The 20,320-nt window shown below is 40.7% G+C and overlaps 1 protein-coding gene across 1 annotated transcript in view; it reads right to left on the bottom strand.

The window, feature by feature from the left end:
* Window positions 1-12,118, bottom strand: part of MUC2 (mucin 2, oligomeric mucus/gel-forming) — a 61,631-nt gene extending 49,513 nt beyond the window's left edge. Inside the window, exons 1-13 of the mRNA XM_083586916.1 lie at window positions 12,045-12,118; window positions 10,485-10,749; window positions 7,815-7,929; window positions 6,925-7,015; window positions 6,069-6,178; window positions 5,567-5,783; window positions 5,041-5,166; window positions 4,803-4,920; window positions 4,137-4,275; window positions 3,496-3,606; window positions 1,439-1,508; window positions 847-984; window positions 201-365 (exon numbers count right to left, since the gene is read on the bottom strand). Coding sequence (XP_083443042.1) covers window positions 201-365; window positions 847-984; window positions 1,439-1,508; window positions 3,496-3,606; window positions 4,137-4,275; window positions 4,803-4,920; window positions 5,041-5,166; window positions 5,567-5,783; window positions 6,069-6,178; window positions 6,925-7,015; window positions 7,815-7,929; window positions 10,485-10,749; window positions 12,045-12,114 — 1,735 coding nt within the window. The 5' untranslated portion in view covers window positions 12,115-12,118. The remainder of the gene's footprint in view (window positions 1-200; window positions 366-846; window positions 985-1,438; window positions 1,509-3,495; window positions 3,607-4,136; window positions 4,276-4,802; window positions 4,921-5,040; window positions 5,167-5,566; window positions 5,784-6,068; window positions 6,179-6,924; window positions 7,016-7,814; window positions 7,930-10,484; window positions 10,750-12,044) is intronic.
* Window positions 12,119-20,320: the final 8,202 nt, after the last annotated feature.

Here is a 20,320-nt window from a genome sequence, read left to right as displayed (position 1 = left end):
CTTTTGAGACAGTGACATGAAACTTACAGTGTATTCAAAGCCTCGGACCTAGCACAGATTTATACATCACAACTTGCTCTCCCAAGTAATAAAGAAAATTGGCCCCGCCTTCAGATTCAATATTTGACTTGAAAATTGGATATAGATGGCACACAGATATTGAAATCTGTTATTTATTTATGAAAACCACCCATCCTTACCATTCTCAACGCTAAGAGTACAAGGGTGGTCCCAGTTATCCAACTTATCACTGCAGCTGGCTTGTGCTTTCCATGAGTTAGCAAAGGAAGCCCCTGTTGCTTCTATTAATCCACTTGATGTTTTGAAGTCATCTCCTTCTATTCCGTTGTAATTCCCACAAAGACCTATTGATAAAAGCAACAGATGTTGGCTGTGTGTTTCTTTAAAGGCGTGCCTTTCTTTTTTGTAAAATGGGAATAGTGAGCAATTTACTAAGATTTTCTAGAGATAAATTTCCACACATCCAATAAGCACATCACTTCCAATCAGCATGAACATTGTGCATATGTGTATATATACCCCAGCATAATTGAATGCCTTTTGACAACTGTGCTGTTCTCTGCCCCAGCTCTTTTTAGTTCAAATAGCATGCCTGCAGAATTAGTCTAGCATATAATATATTATGTGCGTGTCACGATTTACAATTTATTGCCTTGAGACAATTTGTAAAGATAAAAATGTCTTAATAAATAAAAAAAACGACTAAACAAGTTGCTGTTTTTTGCAGGTAGGTATTTGACCCCATGTATCTTTAATTAAAAAAATTAACACCCCCTTGTTAGTGTTACTATTGGTGGAATCTTCTTCCCTGCAGTTCAGACTTGCCTTGGAGAGTTGCCTGGGCAGTCTGGTCCACAATGACAAAGAGCTGCATAACTGGAACCAGCTGGATCTCCAGCCTGAGGCCTAAAGTCGCCTGCACAATAATGTAGTTTGAAGACGGCTGGAAAACTGTGAAGCTGGCTGAAAAACAAAAGGAAGGCCAAGTTATCACCTGATTATTGTAATGCACTCATCAAATCAGAGGGGCAAATACAGTATCCATTGTGTATTATACCAGATTCCCATATCAGATACCTTTGCTGTTATGAAGAAGATTGCCATTGGCTGAATAACCAGCCAGGAGAGCAAGAAAGGTTAGGTGTTGGCCTGGAATGGTTTCTCAATGAGGAGAAGAGGAAAGTGGCAGGGAGGGGGGCAGATATGAAAAAGGGATGGGACAGGGAAGAGTCCCCAGACAAGGACAAGCAATCATTCCCTGCCAAATAAACCAAGGAGTACATTTTCTCACCCTCCTTTCTAGCATATTTTATTTTGCATTTCGTTTAATCATGCTCCATAACATCTAAGGATTTGTGGAACCATCAATTTAGGCCGTGGGTGGGGTGGGGTGGAAGTTGAGAGTTCCTTTCCTCACCTGTTACATGAGGCAAATGAATTTCTATTTCATTCAGTAATACGGTACCATCTGATCTGAAAACTACGACCTGTGTGAAGAGAGAAACAGCCTATGTTAGTGTGACCTCAGGGTCTTAAAGGTGAGGAATGTAATAGAATCATATCATTTTAGAGTTGGAAGGGACCTGGGGGTCATGTTAAATGAACATTCATAATAACGATTGTAATGCCCAGAAGGAACCCACCCTGGAAATTTTGAACATTGACAGTTTTCTTATATCTGACAACAGTTGGGTAAGAGCTTAAGCAACCCAAAGAACTAAGCAATGGAGCATGTATGTGCACACACACACATGAATGCCCCTTCATACACACTTGTGCACAATGTTGTGCAAATCCCTATTGGAGAGCACCTTGCACCACAAAACGCTCATTTCTTGGACTGGAAGGCAGTTTCCATAGGCATGAACCTCTGAGGGAACGTTGCAAAACATACTATAACTTCCAGAATATATGGATTAATTACGATGGAATTTATCTGACTTAGATTATTCTGGTTGCTTATTAACCGTCACATTTCCAAATCATCCAAAAATTAGATAAGAAGAATCAAAGCATTGTTTTCTTTTATCAGCAGTTCCTAATTATGTTGTTTTCAGCTTTGTTCTTTCAAGAAAGTATGGTATTAAAACCTCCAATTTTAAAAGTGATTGTATTTGTATTCATACATTTTCAGTTTTTGCCAGTTTGCAGCTGCACAGTGGCTGCAATCCTGCAGCTGGGTACTCAGTCAGGCAATGTGTCTCAGCCTACTTCACTCTTCCCCCAAAGTAGATCATGGGGAGGGGTGGGTTGCATCCAGCTCTGGCAGGAAGCAGGCAGGTCATAGTGGGCATTTGGATGCATATCATGTTCACAAACCAGGGCCAGGGAGAGATTTGTAAGCCCGCCATCCACTCCTTACCAATTCTGAATTATCTCAGTGCCCATAACCCCCCCTGGGTTATTAATGTAGCCCCAGCCAGTTGCTTAGAAACAAAGTAGGTTCTTATTTATTTTCCAGCTGACCAGACTGACAAATCAGGTATTGGAGGGCAGATGCCAGCTACTTATGGTTTTGGGACCTGGTGGAGAAAGGAACCCTTTTGGAGTTTGCTTGGATCACACACCCTTGTGTGTGTCTTGGGGCTGGGGCTGGGGGTCAGTGACTCCAGACAATCTCCTTCCATTTTCAGATGCTGGAAATTATTTGCTAAGAAGTATTTCATAGAACTACACATTCAATGGCTTCCTAAACTGAAGAAAGCTAAACAGGATCAGATTAAATCTGCAGAGCAGGGGGCAGGGAACATGTGGCTCTCCAAAAGTTCCTGGACTGCAGCTCCCATCATCCTTTGCCACTGAGAACAGGAGTCCGTTGACATTTGGTGGGTCACAGGTAGCACCCATCCCTGCTGTAAAGTCTGCATACTCTTTGGCAATTGGCAGCTAAGCAGTCATGAGTGTACAGCGCAGAACTGTGACATGAGGAAATAATGCTGAAAAATCTCTTATCAAATCTTTGGCAAGGATTTCTGGCCAATGGTAGCTTTAAAAATGTTTATAGGGTATATTTTACAAACATATTAAGTATGAAATATGTAAAAGGAAGATATGACAAAATAAATAGAACCTGAAAGTCATGGAAATGTGGGCTTGGATTTAAAGAGGATGTAAAAACACATATGAGATAAGCAAAGTATATAAAATATAAAAAATGAAATGAGGATTTCTATGTTTGGTTTATTGTTCAATGTAATTCAGACACTTGGATCAATGTTCAGAAGTTTAAATGTTAACCAGAACCTCTTGGAGTGGTAAAATTACATATTACATAATTCCCCCCCCCCCGCCATGAAGCTCAGCAAGAAGTATGAACAGAATACAAATGGAATAAGATGTCAATGGAAGGAGAGGGTTGGGAATCTTAGAATATGGTTGACTGGCTAGATCTTTGAGTTATGAAGAAAACCTTTATTTGGCATCATATTCTGGATGAACTAGCTCAGAGCCACACCACCATTACCCTAAACTTACGTTTTTCTTCTCGTCTATTAACAGAACCACCGTTTTTAGGCATGTCTGCTTGTCAGTAGAACCGCATGGGCCTAGTTCTCCCAAGAGGGCATGTGAGTCATTCTGTATGTTCTGCAATTACAGAAGAACAAATACAATCAAAGTGGTCAACTTTTGCTGCTATGAAATGATTCCTTTCCTAGATAGGATGAAATTACCCGTTCAGACAAAAAGTGCAATAAATCATTGACCTTAAGGATGTCACATTTCATGATCCGGGTCACAGGCCTTTCTTTTCCCTTTCCCTTTTTCTTTCAGGGAGAGTATAAGCCCTCCTTCTGGGAAATATTTGACATCTAACCTCAAATTGCCATTCCCCATTCCTTTCCAATTCCTTTTTTGCATTACCAACCCCCATTTTAGCCCTATCTTAGATTCAGCTGTATTGCAATACAAAGATACAGGCAAGAGTGGGAAATGATTTTCAGCCAAGGCCGTGTGACCCAGACAAAAGCAGGTGTGGCCACACAGACATACAAACACACTGCATCCAAGGCAGGAGGGCTAGCCCTTTCTCATTCACCTGCACTCTATAGGAAGGTTACCCTACCCCACTGTGGCATAATTCTTTCGACCAGAGTAGAAGTGTCTGGTGCACGTACCTTGCTCAGCACATAGTAGCAGTCACCATGGAAGGTGTACTTTTTTCCATCAAAGGTAGTAATGTGAGACCCTCCCTCCACTGCACATTTACTGGGACAGGGTAAATCCTGGCATATCCATCTACCTGATTGACAGGTGCTGTGAAGACAGACAAGAAATCAAAAGAAATCTGGACATATAGAAATTATACTAGAAGTACCTGCACCACAGCAGTGGAGCCACTACAGCAGGTCAATTTGGAAATGAGTCCATAACACTTTTGGACCTCATAACCTCTTCTTTTTCAAAACATTCCAGATTCAGCAAGCCATAAAGGTGCTGATGATACATTGCAAAGTGGCAGCAGCAATCCCCTTTTCTCTACCCCAAGAATGTTGTTGTTGTTGTTGCTGCTGCTGCTGCTGAAATATGTTTTTACAATTAGAGATTTAGGCTCATATAACAATATCAGATGGGTACATAATTGGTAATGCTGGGCAATTTTTCACCATGGCTTGCTAGAACAAGTCTATGTTTTAGCATAAAATGATACGGTGTATTAGATATGAAAGCCTGTGACGGTACAAGGTGTTTCTCCAAAAATTCACATCTCTACAAGAATCCTTTAAGTGACAACTCTGAAATAAAAAGCTATAATTACTCTCAAAGGGCATGGACAGGCTTACCAGCTTTCACAGTCATTGGTGATGTTTTTACCAGGGGAAAATAATTTCCCACGAAGTTTGCAGTAACACTGGCTCGTGGCCACACAGCCTTTCCCAGTGATATCATCATATACTGTGCCTGCAAAACAAAACAAAAAGATGCTCATAGTTCATGACAATCCAAGGCTGCACATCTGAACTTGGGTTTCCCATTTCTAAGCCCATTGTTGTATCCACTAGGCAACACATAAATTGTTACCTTCAGGGCAAAAACAGCCATCCATGTAGTGTTCTTCACATAGTTTGCTGATCCCCATGTGTGAACAGGTGTCCATACAGGGTGAGCCACTTTCCAGGTAGATCATGTTTCCAGGACATGACTTAGCTAAAATAATGAAAGAAATAGCACTGACTATATGCATACATTGGCATGAAATTAGGGTTCAATCAAAAGAAAGACAATCCAGGCAGCTAAAACCATAATCCTAATTAGTTTCAGTTGGATTTAAATACACAGTTTCCTAAGTCTCTTGTTCTCTGTTCTTCTTGCCTCTCCAGCATGAAAACAATTATTCAGAAACTGTTTCCACCAAAATCAGTGGGAAAGCTTTCCTTGGCTACTATGAGAAAACAGGATTGGAAACCAAGACTGCTGTTTGGAAATTAACCTTAAGGATGGGAACCTTTCAAGACCATTCTGAGTTACGTGAATTTAAAGAGAGATTTCACCCTCCCCTGTTAAACATTCCTGGCTGCATCTTAGATGAACCCAGTTAATCACTTACGACACAGTTGTGATGTCCTCCAGTTCTGAGGATTGCCACCAGCGTGGGAACACTGGCGGGAAAACTCTGAGATGGTGCTGCAAAGGCAGAAGGAGTCCTCTGTATGCTGGCAAGCACATCTGTCCTGCATGCAGGCTTGGATATACTGTTCCAGATTCAGGCGGGACTGACAATCAGCAAAAGCCGGAGCAGTCAGCAGCTTCTCACACTCCTCACGCTAGAAATAGAGGAAAGTATGGTTTAACAGGCCTCCCAAGCTCAGTTTCAGTTTCCAAAGTGGCCCTACGTAACACAAGGAAGAAGGTCCAGGCTTTTCACAATAGTCTATGTTTGTACAGGATAATCCATTCTTATTCTCCTTTCCTCTATCTTATGATTCAGAGCAAGAACTGGGAGCATCATAAAGTGGTTGCACACCTTAGTACACACTTGCTATTTCTCTAACAGAGACAGGTATCTCTATTCCTGGTATGTACCGTATAACACAGTTTTCAAGACTTACATGTTGGTTGCAAGATTCAATAGGTTGTGTCTCATCAGGGTCTTCACATACTGTATTGGGTTTATTAATCTTCTGTAGGTTTCCAAATGTGATTGGATTGTAGCTCAAACCTGTGAGATAGAGTGAGCAGCATGTTCTATTATTTCCATTAACCAGAACAAACAGCATCTTTGTTTTCCTCTCAGTGTCACAACCAGAGCTTAGAGGCATAATTTCACACCAGATGGTACTGTTCACTTACTATAGATTACTTATACCCATTAAAGTTTTAAATCGAACACTTTTTTGCTCATACATTCAAAGATTAATTGAAACACGCTACATTTTGAATGTTTTCTACATTTTAAACCTATGCTTATAGCAGAATTCATGAATTTCTGGGCTTAAATTTGGATTTATAGAAAGGTGTTGTGTTTTCACAATCTGTAAGTGAACTCCATCAATCATTTAAACATTCACATGTTTCCTAGGAGAATATGCTGCTCTTAAGCCACCCTGATCTGACAAACAAACACCAGGTTAAATAGTGTTTTGGACCATCTCCAAATCTGCTTTTGTTAATTTTGGGTGATGTCCAACCAACATCAATCATAGGCAGAGCAGACCTTCTGAAATAAATGAACATGTTACATAATTTCCTTGATTTCAGTGAGTATAACATAGTTGGATGTCACCCACAGAATTCATTCCACATTTGTGGACCAAGCTTTTAAAAATAGTATGCATTTCAATCTCTCTGTACTTTTCTAACCACCCAGCAAAGAAACCATTGCTTTGTTCTCACCTGTGCATTTAAACTCCTCATATTATGTAACTCATTATAATAATCATTTCTCTATAATGTTGTCCAACTTACCATTGGAGAGAAATTCATTGTAAACCTGCTGGCCATTGTAATCCCCACAAAGACCACAAGTACCGTTGTTAAACTTGGTGTCCAGTTCAATCTAAATTGAAAAAGGAAAACCCGAAGGAACATATCAGCTATTGTAGCAAATAAATATGTAAAATTGCCTTATGTTGAGTCAGACCATTGGGATACTGAGCCCAGTATGGCTGCTCTGACTGACATTGGTGGTCCAGTGTCTCAAGCATATGATTTTTCCTTTCCTGCCACAGGAGATCCTTTAACCAGAGTTGCCAGGAGTTTGATTTGGGATTTTAAGGTGACAAGCAAGACAACTGCTTTAGAAAAAAAGAGGCCAAAAAGGAAGGGCCAGGTTCAACTAATGAGTTCTGCTACTGGAAGCCAGTGGAAGGACTTCTGCTAGCAGAATAGGGCTTTTGACTCCTCTCCTAGCCCACTCACTGCCATGCCTCCGCGAATCGGCTTGCAGGGGTTGAAAGAAAATCCACAACAGAGCATGGGGAGAGAAATGGGGAGATCATTCTGTCTAGTAAACTGAAATGCTTGCACCGACAGAACTATCTTCTTAGTGCTACACTGAATTCTTTCTAGAGGATTGTATTCAACTAAGCCCTACTGAAATTAATGAGCCTAAGTTAGTCATGTCCATAAACTTCAATGGGCTTACTCTAAGCAGGACTAGCATTGAATTCCAGAGGAACTGTAGAGCAGCCACCAAGAATGGTTCTCTACTTTCCCTTGCAGTCAAGAGGGTTCTGTTGGGTGCTCTTAATCACAAGACAGGGACATAGGGCAGAAATTGGTCACTTGAGTGAGCTGGACCTGTACCATAAAACCTATACCAAAGTATCAAAATAGAAGCTGAAGGCCAAACATACCATCAAAGCAGCTTCTCTGTTCCATATCAAAACTAGGCCCACTCTGGCATAGAGTTTGGTATACATATCATTCTTCTCAATCAGAATACCAGAATGATAGTACGGAGTCCTTGCACTATAGGAAAGAAAGTCATACAGAGTTTTTATTAGATTCCATTGCAAGCAACAGGTCCAGCATTAGATGAGAAAGCACACCTTTGCAGAATTTCTCAGATCTATTTTACAGCCCCTATAACATCCCAGTAAGCTCCCCAACTTCCAATCTAAAATGAACACGAATACACAGAAATAAGCAGAATCTTATTCATGGCCTGTTAAAATCTGTGAGGTTTATCTCAGATTCTGCATTCAAGTTTCAGCATTCATCTAAGAAAATGGATGGTCAAATTTTCCTCACCAGTTTAAGAGGGTGCTTATTTTAAATATTTTATTTATTTATTATTTCAATGTTTCCACTGGAAATTTCCTAGTCATCCTGTGCTTTAGATTTTACAGTGTCACTAGTGCTTATTAATACAGGTTCCTAAAGACTCAAGCCTTGGCTGAAGATCTTAGAAACATAGGAAGCTGCCCAAAGTCAGAAAATGAGTCTATCAAGCTCAGTGTTGTTTACCATGACAGGCAGTGGCTCTGTAGGGTTTCAGAAAGGAGTCTCTCTTAGCCCTACCTGCAGGTAATGAAGACTGAATTTGGGACTTTAGCCACTGAGATGCAGGCCTTTCCACTGATGGGTAAATGACAAAGTGTGCAACTGAAGGCCCAGAGTTGCAATGTGACTCCAAGGTAAAAGTTTCCTTATGAGTAAAGGTACTCCTCAAGACAAAGGGCTCTTGGAACAATCTTAACCAACTGTAGGTAAGTTTCCATGTGGCCTGAGATGCCACAAGCTAAGGTTACATCACCCCTTTGCTTGAGACTCCCAGTAGCTAGGAAGTCCCTGTGAATTAGCCTACCTTAAATTATGTTTCCTGTGTTACTGGTCCCTGCTGATGCTGTCCTTGGATCATGTTTGAAGTCAAATTGGTTCCCTGTGCCTGACCTTGGTTTGTCCTTGACTCTGCTGGCATGACGTCTCCTACCATTGTCTGGTGAGCTTATGTGCAGGTGTAGACTTTGTGGGTCACAGCCTATACAGGTTGTATGTATCCAGAGTAGGGTGGGACGGGTGTATTACGTAGATGATTCCCTTAATATGGGACGGGGCTTGTGTGCCTCTAAACTCCCTTTACAATGAATGTGATTATGAGGAAATCAATACTTGATAGATTGACCACCTCCATCCAAACACACCTCTTGATTTTAACTGAAGTGCCCTTTAGACTAAGTTCTTGCTACACAAGAGTTATATTTCCAAAGCAGGATATTACTGCATAAGTGGTTTTACTCATTTCAGAGCCTTTGTTGCAGAGTAAAATGTTAGTCAACCTAAGAATAGTGGGACAGGTCACATTACAGGAAAAGGAAAATATTAACATTCACTAAGGGAAAGAATATGTTTCCTTAAGCCAATTACCCAACATTTCGCATGGATTTCAAACACAATAATCTGATGTGGAATGTCCTTCTGACTACAAATTACTACTTTAAGAAGAAAAACCATGATCCATCTCAGCTATGGTAGGTTTGGAAAAACAACGAAAGTTCACAAAGGCCAAACTGAACTAGCCCACCAGCAAGCTAGATGTGTCATTCTCACATGGTGTTCGCATAGCTAGGAGAGCTGCTGTTGTGTCTCTCTGAGCTTCCTCCTTCATCTCCAGCATAAATAGGGATAGGTATATGGTAGTAGTAGCCCATCACTGTAACTGGGCATGTGGTCAGTGTGTACAGTGAGACTTAGGGAAGCCAGGAAACATAACAGCCAATGCCTTGTTCTGGATGTCTTTTTGTTAAAGGAGATCACTGTATGTGAAGTATAACTAAAGAGGTGAAATATGCCAGAGATAGCCATGAAAATAATCAGTTTTTTTAACAATCCTGGATGTCAAGTCTGTGTGCATTATAAAATGAAATTCATAGTATAAGTATTGATTTTCCATTTTTGTACCTTGCTTAAATAATAATTCCTACTGGTGGTTATCTCCGGCAGTTTGTGCCTTTTCAGTTACATTTCAAAACCGGACTGTAAAATACTGCACATTAGCAGCAGTGCTGGGGAAATTGCTCACAATCTTAATGGTCCCCTGCTCATTTAATAAAATTTGTAGGTAATTATGTCATTGGGAGTTGGAGGCTGAATTCATGGAATGTGCAAAATCTCACTGAACAACTATCAAAACTAATTATGTCATTGGGAGTTGGAGGCTGAATTCATGGAATGTGCAAAATCTCACTGAAAAACTATCAAAACTAGTTTGGCTTCCCTTGACACTTCTGGAGATGTTGTAGAAATGTCACTTGGTCTTATTAAAAAACAACACCTTTTTTTACTTCCTTGAAATTTCCTCAGATGTTTCACCTGAAAAACTCCAGGCTCACTTCGAAAAGGCAAGATTTCAGTGGCAGTACTCCTTAAGATCTATGCCCTGACTTTCTACACAATGCATTTCCCTCAAGTTTATTTTGAGTGGCGGGAAGTTGTTGCCACAATTTATATTATGAGCTTTTTGTGAAAGAACTGTGGCTAAACACTGGAAGCCTTAGAAGCATAATAATATGGGAAGAACTTACATTTGCCCATCCACCACCACCATCTTGTGAGTGAGGTAGATTGCAACATCCTTAATTGTGATAAGGACATATTGAATGTCAGGGTGCCCTTGCTCATTCAGTTCACGCTGGATATGGACAGAGAACTCCTGGTAAGATTCACGGCAGTCAGACACAAAGTTGTATTCACAGACACCAGGAAACTGGTAGAAATCTCCATCAAAAGTTTTGAAGTGGTTGTTCCCCCAAGTACTGCAGACATAGTGGCCATGGCTAGAAGTTCTTCCTGAAAAATGAGGACAAAGCAACCACTGAGTGCAATCATGGAACAATAAAGCAGAAAAATGACACATAATTAAATAAAGACAAGCCATAAAATCCAAAGAGCTTCTGAAGGGAAAGGGGTCAACAACCAGGATTAAACGTTCTACTGCAATGTTGGTATTTCATTTTTTATAGTTACCGATGCAACATATCAAGCAATATGTACACTTATGCTCTGAGAAAGGCACACACATATTATTGGGCTTGCTGCTACAGCAAGATCTTTGCCATAAAGCTGTGAAACATAGGCACCTTGGGACACAGGTGAAGTGCTGCACACTAATGCAACAATTACATGATTTCTCTGGATACCGTTTATTTATCCATCAGGATAGCTTAGGTAATGCAAAACAGCCGAAGCACTTCTAGTACAGGTTCTGCCAGTCACACAGAATCTCCTACTTTTAATTAAAAAATAAAATAAGTTCCTCTACCACATATGCTAGCTGACTCAACTTTATATCCATAAATGATGGGGCCATTTAGCTTCCATTTCCAAATAAAGTTCTACACCATCTGCAGGTCTTTGGTATTTATTCTCTCTGTGCAAAACCTGTGGATTCTTCGAATCCATAAGGATCTGCTGTTGCAAAGCCCAGTTGAGCACCTGAAGCTGGGCCTTGATTGTCTAACTAACAGATGAAAGCAACAGACCTCCTCAGGTGGTGGACTCTCCTTCATTGGAGGCTTTTAAGCAAAGGTTGAGTGGTCATCTGCCATGGATGCTAAGCTGAGTTACCTACATTGCAGGGCATTTGACCTCAGGGTCCCTTCTACAGTTCTCTGCTGTATGATCTATGAACTATAATGGCAAATCAGTATTATAGTGCTGAAAGAGCTGTCAAGATAAACTAAGGCAAAAATTACTCCAGCCTGTGGTCCTCCACAGATGTGCTGGCTGGAGGTGATGGGAGTTCAACCCCAGAACATCTGGAGGATACCAGGCTGGTATAGGCTAGTGTACAACATCTTTCCCCTCCTACCACAAGTTCCCTGAGGCAGAATCACCTATGCCTTAACTCTGCCAGCAAATTAGTTCACATCATCCAGAATATTATATATTATAAGCAGAGAGCAAAAGCACCCAGTGTTCATCGTGCAAAAGTAGTCATACAGACTACTTTTCATATACTCAAAAACCTTATTGATTAGCCAAGCAATTTAAATATTTTACTTGTTGCACATTGCACCAGCCAGTGAGTGTTCCCCAGGCTTCCCCACTGGACAATCCCACAGTATCTCCTTTAAAAGTCTTACCTTTTCTAACTTCAGTTGCATAGCAGATGGCCAGCCATAGTGTCAAAAGGCTGGTAAGCCTTAGCCCCATGGTGGCTAAGAGGGAAGGACAGAGGTCCCTCTATAGCCATCCTTTATATAATGTCCATTGGTGCTATTCATGCTACCATAGGGGAGGAGATGGAAGGTGAGGAGGAGTGGTCAAAATGGGTACAGTGTTTGCTGAGATTAGAAAGTAAACAGAGGTGAAATTTTCATTGTAATTCCTGTAATTTAGCATTCAGGAACATTGAGGAAATAGTATAATATTGATTCAGTTATCATGCAAGTTTCCTTTTTTATTGCCCTTTTGCATTTCTCTGAAAGGGTGTCTGTCTTCCTTCAGTCACACGCAATATCAGTGTGCAGCATCTCCTAGCTCTAGAAAGTACTTGAACAATGTTAAACTAAATGAAATGCAGCCTGTGATTCCCACAACTCTTTTTCCTAATTACCCAGGAACCTAATTAGGAATTACTTAGGAACTAATTGCCCAAGAGAGTATTCAGCAGTACAGCCCAAACTCCACTTTATCACCTCAGTGGGAACTAAGCTTCTGTCTCAGCAAAATGAAAGGGACGAAGGAAGGAGGGAGGGAGGAAGAAGCTGCATGTGGTTTCCACCCCTGTGTGAAGAAGGGACTGAATTCTCTCTGGACCCCCCTGAACTTGTGAAAGGGTACAGGATAAGTCTGCAGTTTGGGGAAAATTGAAATAGGGAATGTCCTTCAAAGTATGCTTCTCAGTTGTTTAATGTCTCTGCTGGACATTGACTTGTCTGTCCCCTATATGTGAAGACTATCTTAACCTTTCCATGGATGTCATTCAGGTGCCTGGGCCTACTTGAACTAAGTACCGGTAATCCATGCAAAATTGCTGTTAACATGGTCAAAACTGACACTGCAAGCTCCTATAGGAACTTTTATCATTTGTAAAATCCTGCATCCCACTCTTTAGCTATCGCATACCAGATGGAAACATTTGAAGAACTGGTGGTTAACGGTTTGCTCATTCCTACCATCTTTTCTTTCATTAGAATGGCTTTCTTGTAATTTTCTTGGAAACATACTAATCGCTCTATAATAAGGGCTGTCCCTTAGAATCATGGAATTGTAGAGTTGGAAGGGACCACGAGGACCAACTATTTGAACCCCCTGCACTGCAGGAATCTTTCACCCAACATGGGGCTAAATCCCACGACCCTGGGTGGTGGTTAGGCATTGGGCAAACCTTTGTTTAGATGGAGGGGAGGTTGTAGCCTCTGTCTGCACCTCCTCACTAAGGATATCCTGTTAAAGGGATCCGGGGAGGTGGATTCTGTCCAATGCCCGGACAGAGTTCCTTAGCTACATGTGATGCAATTATAAAGTTGTCCAGTGTCAGAGCTAAGATAGGCCATTCAGGTCTTTATATTCCATCATTGTCAATGGGAAAGATACGGTTGTGCCTATCTCTGCAGATGTACACGTGTGAATTTTACCAAATATTCTGATTTTGATTTTTTTTAAAAAAAAACTACCGAATGAAGCTACTGTAGCCCCTGGCAATTTCTACTCATTTATTGCAGTTTAACTCTGCTTCATAGGTCCTGATTAAATGTGCTTTGTATCTGGATACAAGATTGGACATTTCAATTTGATATGAAATACTGTGCAAGCTTCTAATCAAGTAAACTCAATGGCACATTACGACGAGGTGCAAGTACTATTTGTGACTTTCCATCCCTGCTTACTAGAGTTAGGTGTTGTGCCCTGACACTCTGCACTGACTCCCATAGGTAGATCCCACCTGTGGTCAGATATCTGAAATAAACTCAGAATATGTCATAGTCAACATAGCAAGCCTATTCCAATTTAGCCCTGCATTGCTTGAGGTAATAATAATACACTTGAGAGCTTGCCCTCTCCATTGAGGAACCACAATCAATACCACAACTTAGGAGAATTAGCATGCTCAGACCAGAGAGTGCAGACTCAAGGAACATCACCACTCACTTTGAAAATCAAATTCTGCTTACTGGCACTCATTCCTTACATTTTCTCTAAAGGAGAGGGGAAATTATTTCTGGCTAGATTCCAGTTCCCCTGGGTATGACCTAGCAACCTGGAATTGCTTCCCATTGTTGCTGCAGTCTTCAACCAGGGATAGAAGGGAAGGTTCCATGCACTCACCTGCCCTACCCACAAATATTGATCCTAGGAAATTGCTTCCTACTTCCACTGCACTCTCAAGAGCACAGGTGAGCAAACGTAAAACTCAGAACTGGACACACATACACACAAAACCCTTATTTTATCTGATAATTGTGGAAAGGCTATCCTGCTGGGGGCACCGGTTTCCCCAGCTGACGCTGCTGGTTTCCTGTGCTGCCGGGAAAATCCATTCTGTCCACAAGTAGTAAAAGGAGAAGGTTTAGTTTGAAACAAGTAAGGTGTCACTAGCTGCCAGCTAGAGATCAGCACTTTCACACGCCTCTCCATGAGCACATTGCTTAGAAGCTTGCGCAGATTAATGTTCATTTTGCAGACACCCTGTTTTTTTCTTGCCCCTTTTGTCATTAACAATATTGGAAACTTAAGTGGGAAACCTTTGTTACTTAGCAAGCTGAGCTGCAGCAATACATGTTGTTCTAGCCATTGGCTTTATGAGGGATTATGGATTGGGTGTTGCAAATAAGAAACTGGATCAGGCATATGGCCCCCCCCCAAAGGGTATTTCCATTACTTTTAAAAAATGCATGATGCCATTATGATGCCTAGTTCCAAGGAAAGGATGTCACTGAGAATTAGTCATACAGCATGCTAAATTTATTGAAATTGTGTATATAATTCAGTAACTTTGTATCTGAGTGGGCCAACTTGCCTGTGCTTCCAAGGGACAAGTCTCCATGTTGCTCCCATTCATTGATCTTGGTCTCATTCCAGACACCATATGTTAATTGGCCCGCTGGGCCTTAGGTTCAATACCTGAAGCAGATTGTTATCTGTCTACTTTGAAGCAGAATTTTCTACAACTGGAAAGACAAATCTTGTGCTAAGGGTTTTTGAGATGCATGGCTCTGCAGTCAGCTGTGCTACTACTGCTATTACCACTATTTAACAATGTGCTTCGATCAAGTCCAGCCCCACCTTAAGACAAAGGAAGGCAACCGTACCAGGTAGAAGGTTTGGAAAGGATTTCCTAACCATTGTCTTGAGCTAGCTCTGGCTATGTCCCATGCAGACCACAGAGGTTGTATGAGCATATGGGTCCTACAGAGGAGGGCTGACTGTTTTAGGCTGCATCCCTAACTATCCCTGCTGCCTGGCAGGGCTTAATGGAGCAGCATCTGTGGCCCTGATGCGCAAATCAGTGCACCAGCCCAGAGTTGATGCAGCTGTCTGGTCCAGATCAGGTCCAATGCTATGACTCATCCTCCCCTCCCTCCCTGGAATGCCCCATTTCAGGGCTTTTCATAGGCTGTCACTAGTGGGGAATCCTACTGGCAGCGCTTCTGCCCAGCAACTTCTTCTTTGGGCAGAATGTGAAGTTTGGTGCTGGTGGAGTAACACTGGTGTCCCTCTGCAGACAGAAGCCAGCAGGAAGCTAGAATAGGGATACTTCTGTCCAATCCATCCTTACCTTCAATCTGACACAAAGGGGATTTGGATTGCTCTGTTAAAATTGCTTAAATGCAAATTACAAATAGCTGGAGCTAATCAGCATAACAATATAAAACCCTTATTGGGACATCCTAGAGACATACCATATTTTTCCGTCTATAAGACGCCCCCATGTGTAAAACACCCCCTTTTTGGGGGGACTCAGATTTAAGAAAATGGGCAGAGATATATCCGTGTATAAGATGCCCCCTAATTTTTGAACACATGTTCCTTTCCCTTTCTAGATGCAAAATTTTATTACTTGGGTTTGCGTTGTAATGTGTAGGGAAGGTTCTTTATTACTTCAGCCACTGTGTACATAGCTCACTTTGTGGTTTATACAGAGGGTGTGGGAGACAGTCGACGTCAAATCGCTACTAAGCGAAGCTATGTTTAGTTTATATCTGTGCTTTCCAGCTGCTACATGCATTTCTTCTGAATTGTATTTGATTATTATTAATGCCTGAATCATAAGAAAATGTATCACAGGTAAACACTAAAACATTTCCTTATCTGAAGAAATGTCAAGAGCTGTCAATCACATACTGAATAAAGCAAGAAATATGCAACAACGAAAAATCTTGTGGTGGAACATAATTTCTGTATGTGCTTGGCTCCAGGTATGTGTTCTGGAAATAATAATGTCATGATGTTTTATGTGGTGAGTTTACTTGTGTAGTTAGGAATAATAAAACATGCAAAGTATCTAATGGTTCTTGTCATTCTAAAGAGCACTTTTATCATTAGTTACGGCTCATTAAAATATGATTCCTATGATTTTGGAAGAACTGCTATCTTTTTGTGTAAGCAATTAATTTCATTTGTACAGAATACCTAGCAGTAATATATCCAGTCATTGGTTGGTTTCCCTCTTGGAAGTAACAGCAAAGGCTGTCAATGAATTTAATTAGCTGTCAATCAGTTAATACAGAGCAGCCCCCTCTATATTTTAGAATGCGAATCAAAGTTCTCGAGGTCCTGTAGCTTTGCAGTAAAAAGTTTTTGGTGGAATTTTCCCAATCCTCACAAGTAAAGGTAGAAACTGATGACTTTATCAACAGCCTTCATCTTCTCTTCCTCTCTCTTCTGCTGCCTGCAATTTTTTTGGCCATCTAACCTGATGGAGAGTTCTGGGGAACTTGAAAGCTTGCACATTATTTTGCAACATAAAGGTATTGTCCTTCTGTGGATTTTACAATGTAAGGGAATAATGCCTCTTGTTAGAAATGGAGTCATTCCTTCCATTTTCAGGTTGCTTTCCTGTGGAATACCTGGATGTCAGGCCATCCTCACATTTTGTTTGATTTCAAAAGAAAAAATAAATACATCACAAAGAGTCAATCTTTCTGTGATAGTCATCTATTTATAGCTCCCTAACTCTTATGTGTCATAACAGAATTCCTTTGAAAGGTTACGACCAATTTTTCTGTGCAACACCCTCTGCACAAAGGACATTTTAAGAGCTACAAAGCATAAGTTTTGACAGAAGATTTAGCATCACCCATACTGCGTCTCTTTAAGTGATGAAGGAGCTTCGGTACTAGACACGGAAAGTGTGTTGTAAATGAGAAGTTTCAAGCAAATGTCTGCTCTAGCGGTTTGCCACAGATCTTGAACACAAATAAGCTCCAATATATCATCAAATGAAAGAGAATAACTGCACAATGATTGTTCAAACCTAGGCTTCTAAGCGTGTCAGTTATTTAGTTTGTAACAAAATCGTCATGCTTACATGGCAAGCACTGCAGAAACACTTTGAATCCCTGTTCCACAGAGCAAAGTCCTTGAACAAACACTCTGTAACTCCTGGGAAGAATAAGCATCTGCAAGAGGGAGCAAAAAAATGTAAAATCAGTCTGCTGTGTGCCAGAAAGGAGCAGGCTGGCCTGAGCTAATTGCAGCTGAGCTGCAATGCTTGGTTTTTGTTGCTGGAAGAAATGAAGGGAAAGCTGAACCGCATTTCTCCCTCAAATGTTTGTTTTAAGCATTACAGCCCAAGCTTCCCTTTCTACAGTATTCTGTCCTCACTCTGGCACTGGCCAGAGTGCTGAATGTTGTAGGAATTGTGTCTTTTTTGATCACAGGAGACAGTGACGGCCACAATATTGGATAGTTTTATATGAGAATTAGACCAAATAAGGCTACCAATGGCTACTACCCAGTGCTTTTTTCCTTATATATATATAGGGGTACTCTTATTTTCCTACTCATATTGAAATACTGCCCCTCAATGAGGCCAAACTTAGATTCACAAAATGTTTAGGGGTACGCGTCCCTGTGTCCCCCCAGAAAAAAGCACTGCTACTACCCATGATGGCTATGCTCAGGTCCTGCTTGTGGGATTCCCAGAGGCATGTGGCTGGCCACTGTGAGAAGAGGATACTGGACTAGATGGGTCATTGGCCTCTTCTTGTGTTGAATGGTCAGCTATCTAAAATGTTGAAGACTGATGACCCTAAGACTATATGCAGTATTTCTTTATATTGTTCACATTAAGCCATTTACACAATTAATTTCCTTGAAGGAAACATTTTGATAACCTTATCTAGCAATGTACACATATTTATCAGTACCACTATTTCCTGGAGTTGTAAATTTTTACTTTTATGTAATCACAGGTAAAACAAATAGACATTACAGATGGGATTGAAAAAATTAGATTAGATTAGCTTTGCAAATCATGTTAATATTGTTTCGCTTTTTAAATGTGGATTTGCTTTTCCCATAAAGTTAACAATGAAGAAGAGCCCAAAACAACAAAATCACAAATTAAGCAGAAAAGGAAAACACAGATTATTGTCTTTAAACTGTTTTAGTCTCCTTGTACCATGATCATACCATGATAAGTATATCATGATAAACTCATGAGACAAGGAGAGTAAAACAGCTTAAGGTGAACTTTTGTGAAAAGTAAGGCTGTGTAAATTAAGTGACTAAATCATGCAAACTGTAATCACTGGGATAAACTTGGGTCTGTCAGGGTGTCTGGTCTATATCAAGGTACTTAGAGAGTAGCTGCCAACTGCCTGCTCCATGTGCTTCCATCCTCCAAGAAATCTGACCAGAGTAGCAGCATTGCAGAATTTCAGTTTTGGCCCTGCAATACCTCCTTCTGCTTGGGGATGGTAAGAGTTGCTAATTTCAGATTTGACAAGTTCTGACTAGGTAAATTTTCAATAACTAGTTCTGTTTTCTCACAGCTAAAGTTGATAGATGAAGTGGAATGGTTTGAAATAAGAAAATGAGCCTAGGCATTCATACTCCTGTTATTCTGACCAACCTTAATCCTGGTTTCATTTTTCAGTGTCAGAATGAATTAATATGTGCAAAGGCTGATACTTAAGTTTGTATCATTCCTGTACTAAGGAAGATATGTGAACACCCAGATGTTGTAAAGGGTTTGCTTCATAATAAAAAGATTGTCTGTAATCATGAAGCAGAGATTAGGGTCATTAATACTAGTATTAGATATGTAAAGGACTATGTTGACTAGAAACAGGCACACTTTATGTTCCACTTGGCCAACTCATACGCCTTAAATAACCAGAGGGCTTTAAGCACTAACATGAGCCACTGGAATTGGAACTGGAAATGGATTGGCAAACAATGCAGCTGTTTTAAAACAGGGGTTATAAAAGTTCTAAATGGAATTACAGCTTGTAGTCTGGCTACTGCATTTTGGACCATTTGAAATTTCTGAGTTGTCTTCAAGGGCAGTCCCATATAGAACGAATTGCAGTAATCTAACATGCAAGTTACCAGAACATGGAGTACAATAGCTAAGTCATTTCAGCCCAAAAGGAGACACAGTTGGCAAATCAGCCAGAGCTGGAAAAAGATACTCCTAGCCACCAAAACCACCTGAGATTTCAGTGACAATGTTGGATCCAGGAGCATCTCCAAGCTGCACCTGCCTGAATATTAAAGTCGGATCATCAGCCTACCTTTGCAAATCCTACTTTTTGAACATTTATATTGGTATGTCAAAAGTTGGAAACAGTGTCTATTTGCAGCTGAATAAAGCTACATATCCCTTCAGCACGTACATGGCACACCCAGCACACAACACATATAGCAGCTGCCTCATTCTTTTTTATGCTGGGAATGTTCTGGACACAAAATATAATCTATATTGAATCTTTCTTGACTCACCTAAGATATTGGATCCTACCCATGTAGAAATCCAGGTGAGGAATGAAACCTTCATGTGTACACTGCATGCCCTGGACAAATATTTAGAAGGAGGGTGTAAAGCTTTTAAGTCCACAAGAGCCTTCAAACACATATATCACCATGAGGTTTTGAGTAGGTAGTCTAGCAGCCATGGCATGTACTCAAGCATATCCCTTTCATGCTTTGCTCAGGGACCAAATATTCAAAAGCACTTTAATCTTATTGCCTTCCCTCCAGTGTGGACAGAACAGCCATGCTCACCTTCAACAGTGGCAGACACACAGTAAAATTCATTACATCAGGTGCTGTTGCCCTGTTGAAACTGAAACTAAAACCAGTGCTTAGCAATTGCAAAACACCTGCTGTTCACCCATTATGGCACAGCAAGGCTGTTTCATAGAAACTTGACTTTGAAATAGACATAGTTTCAAAAGCCAAGCTTGTT

The sequence above is a fragment of the Podarcis filfolensis genome (genome assembly GCF_964270895.1).
Source record: "Podarcis filfolensis genome assembly, chromosome: 1".
Classification (NCBI taxonomy): domain Eukaryota; kingdom Metazoa; phylum Chordata; class Lepidosauria; order Squamata; family Lacertidae; genus Podarcis; species Podarcis filfolensis.
Note: the sequence above shows the minus strand (reverse complement) of the source record. Positions and strands in the feature narration are given on the sequence as shown.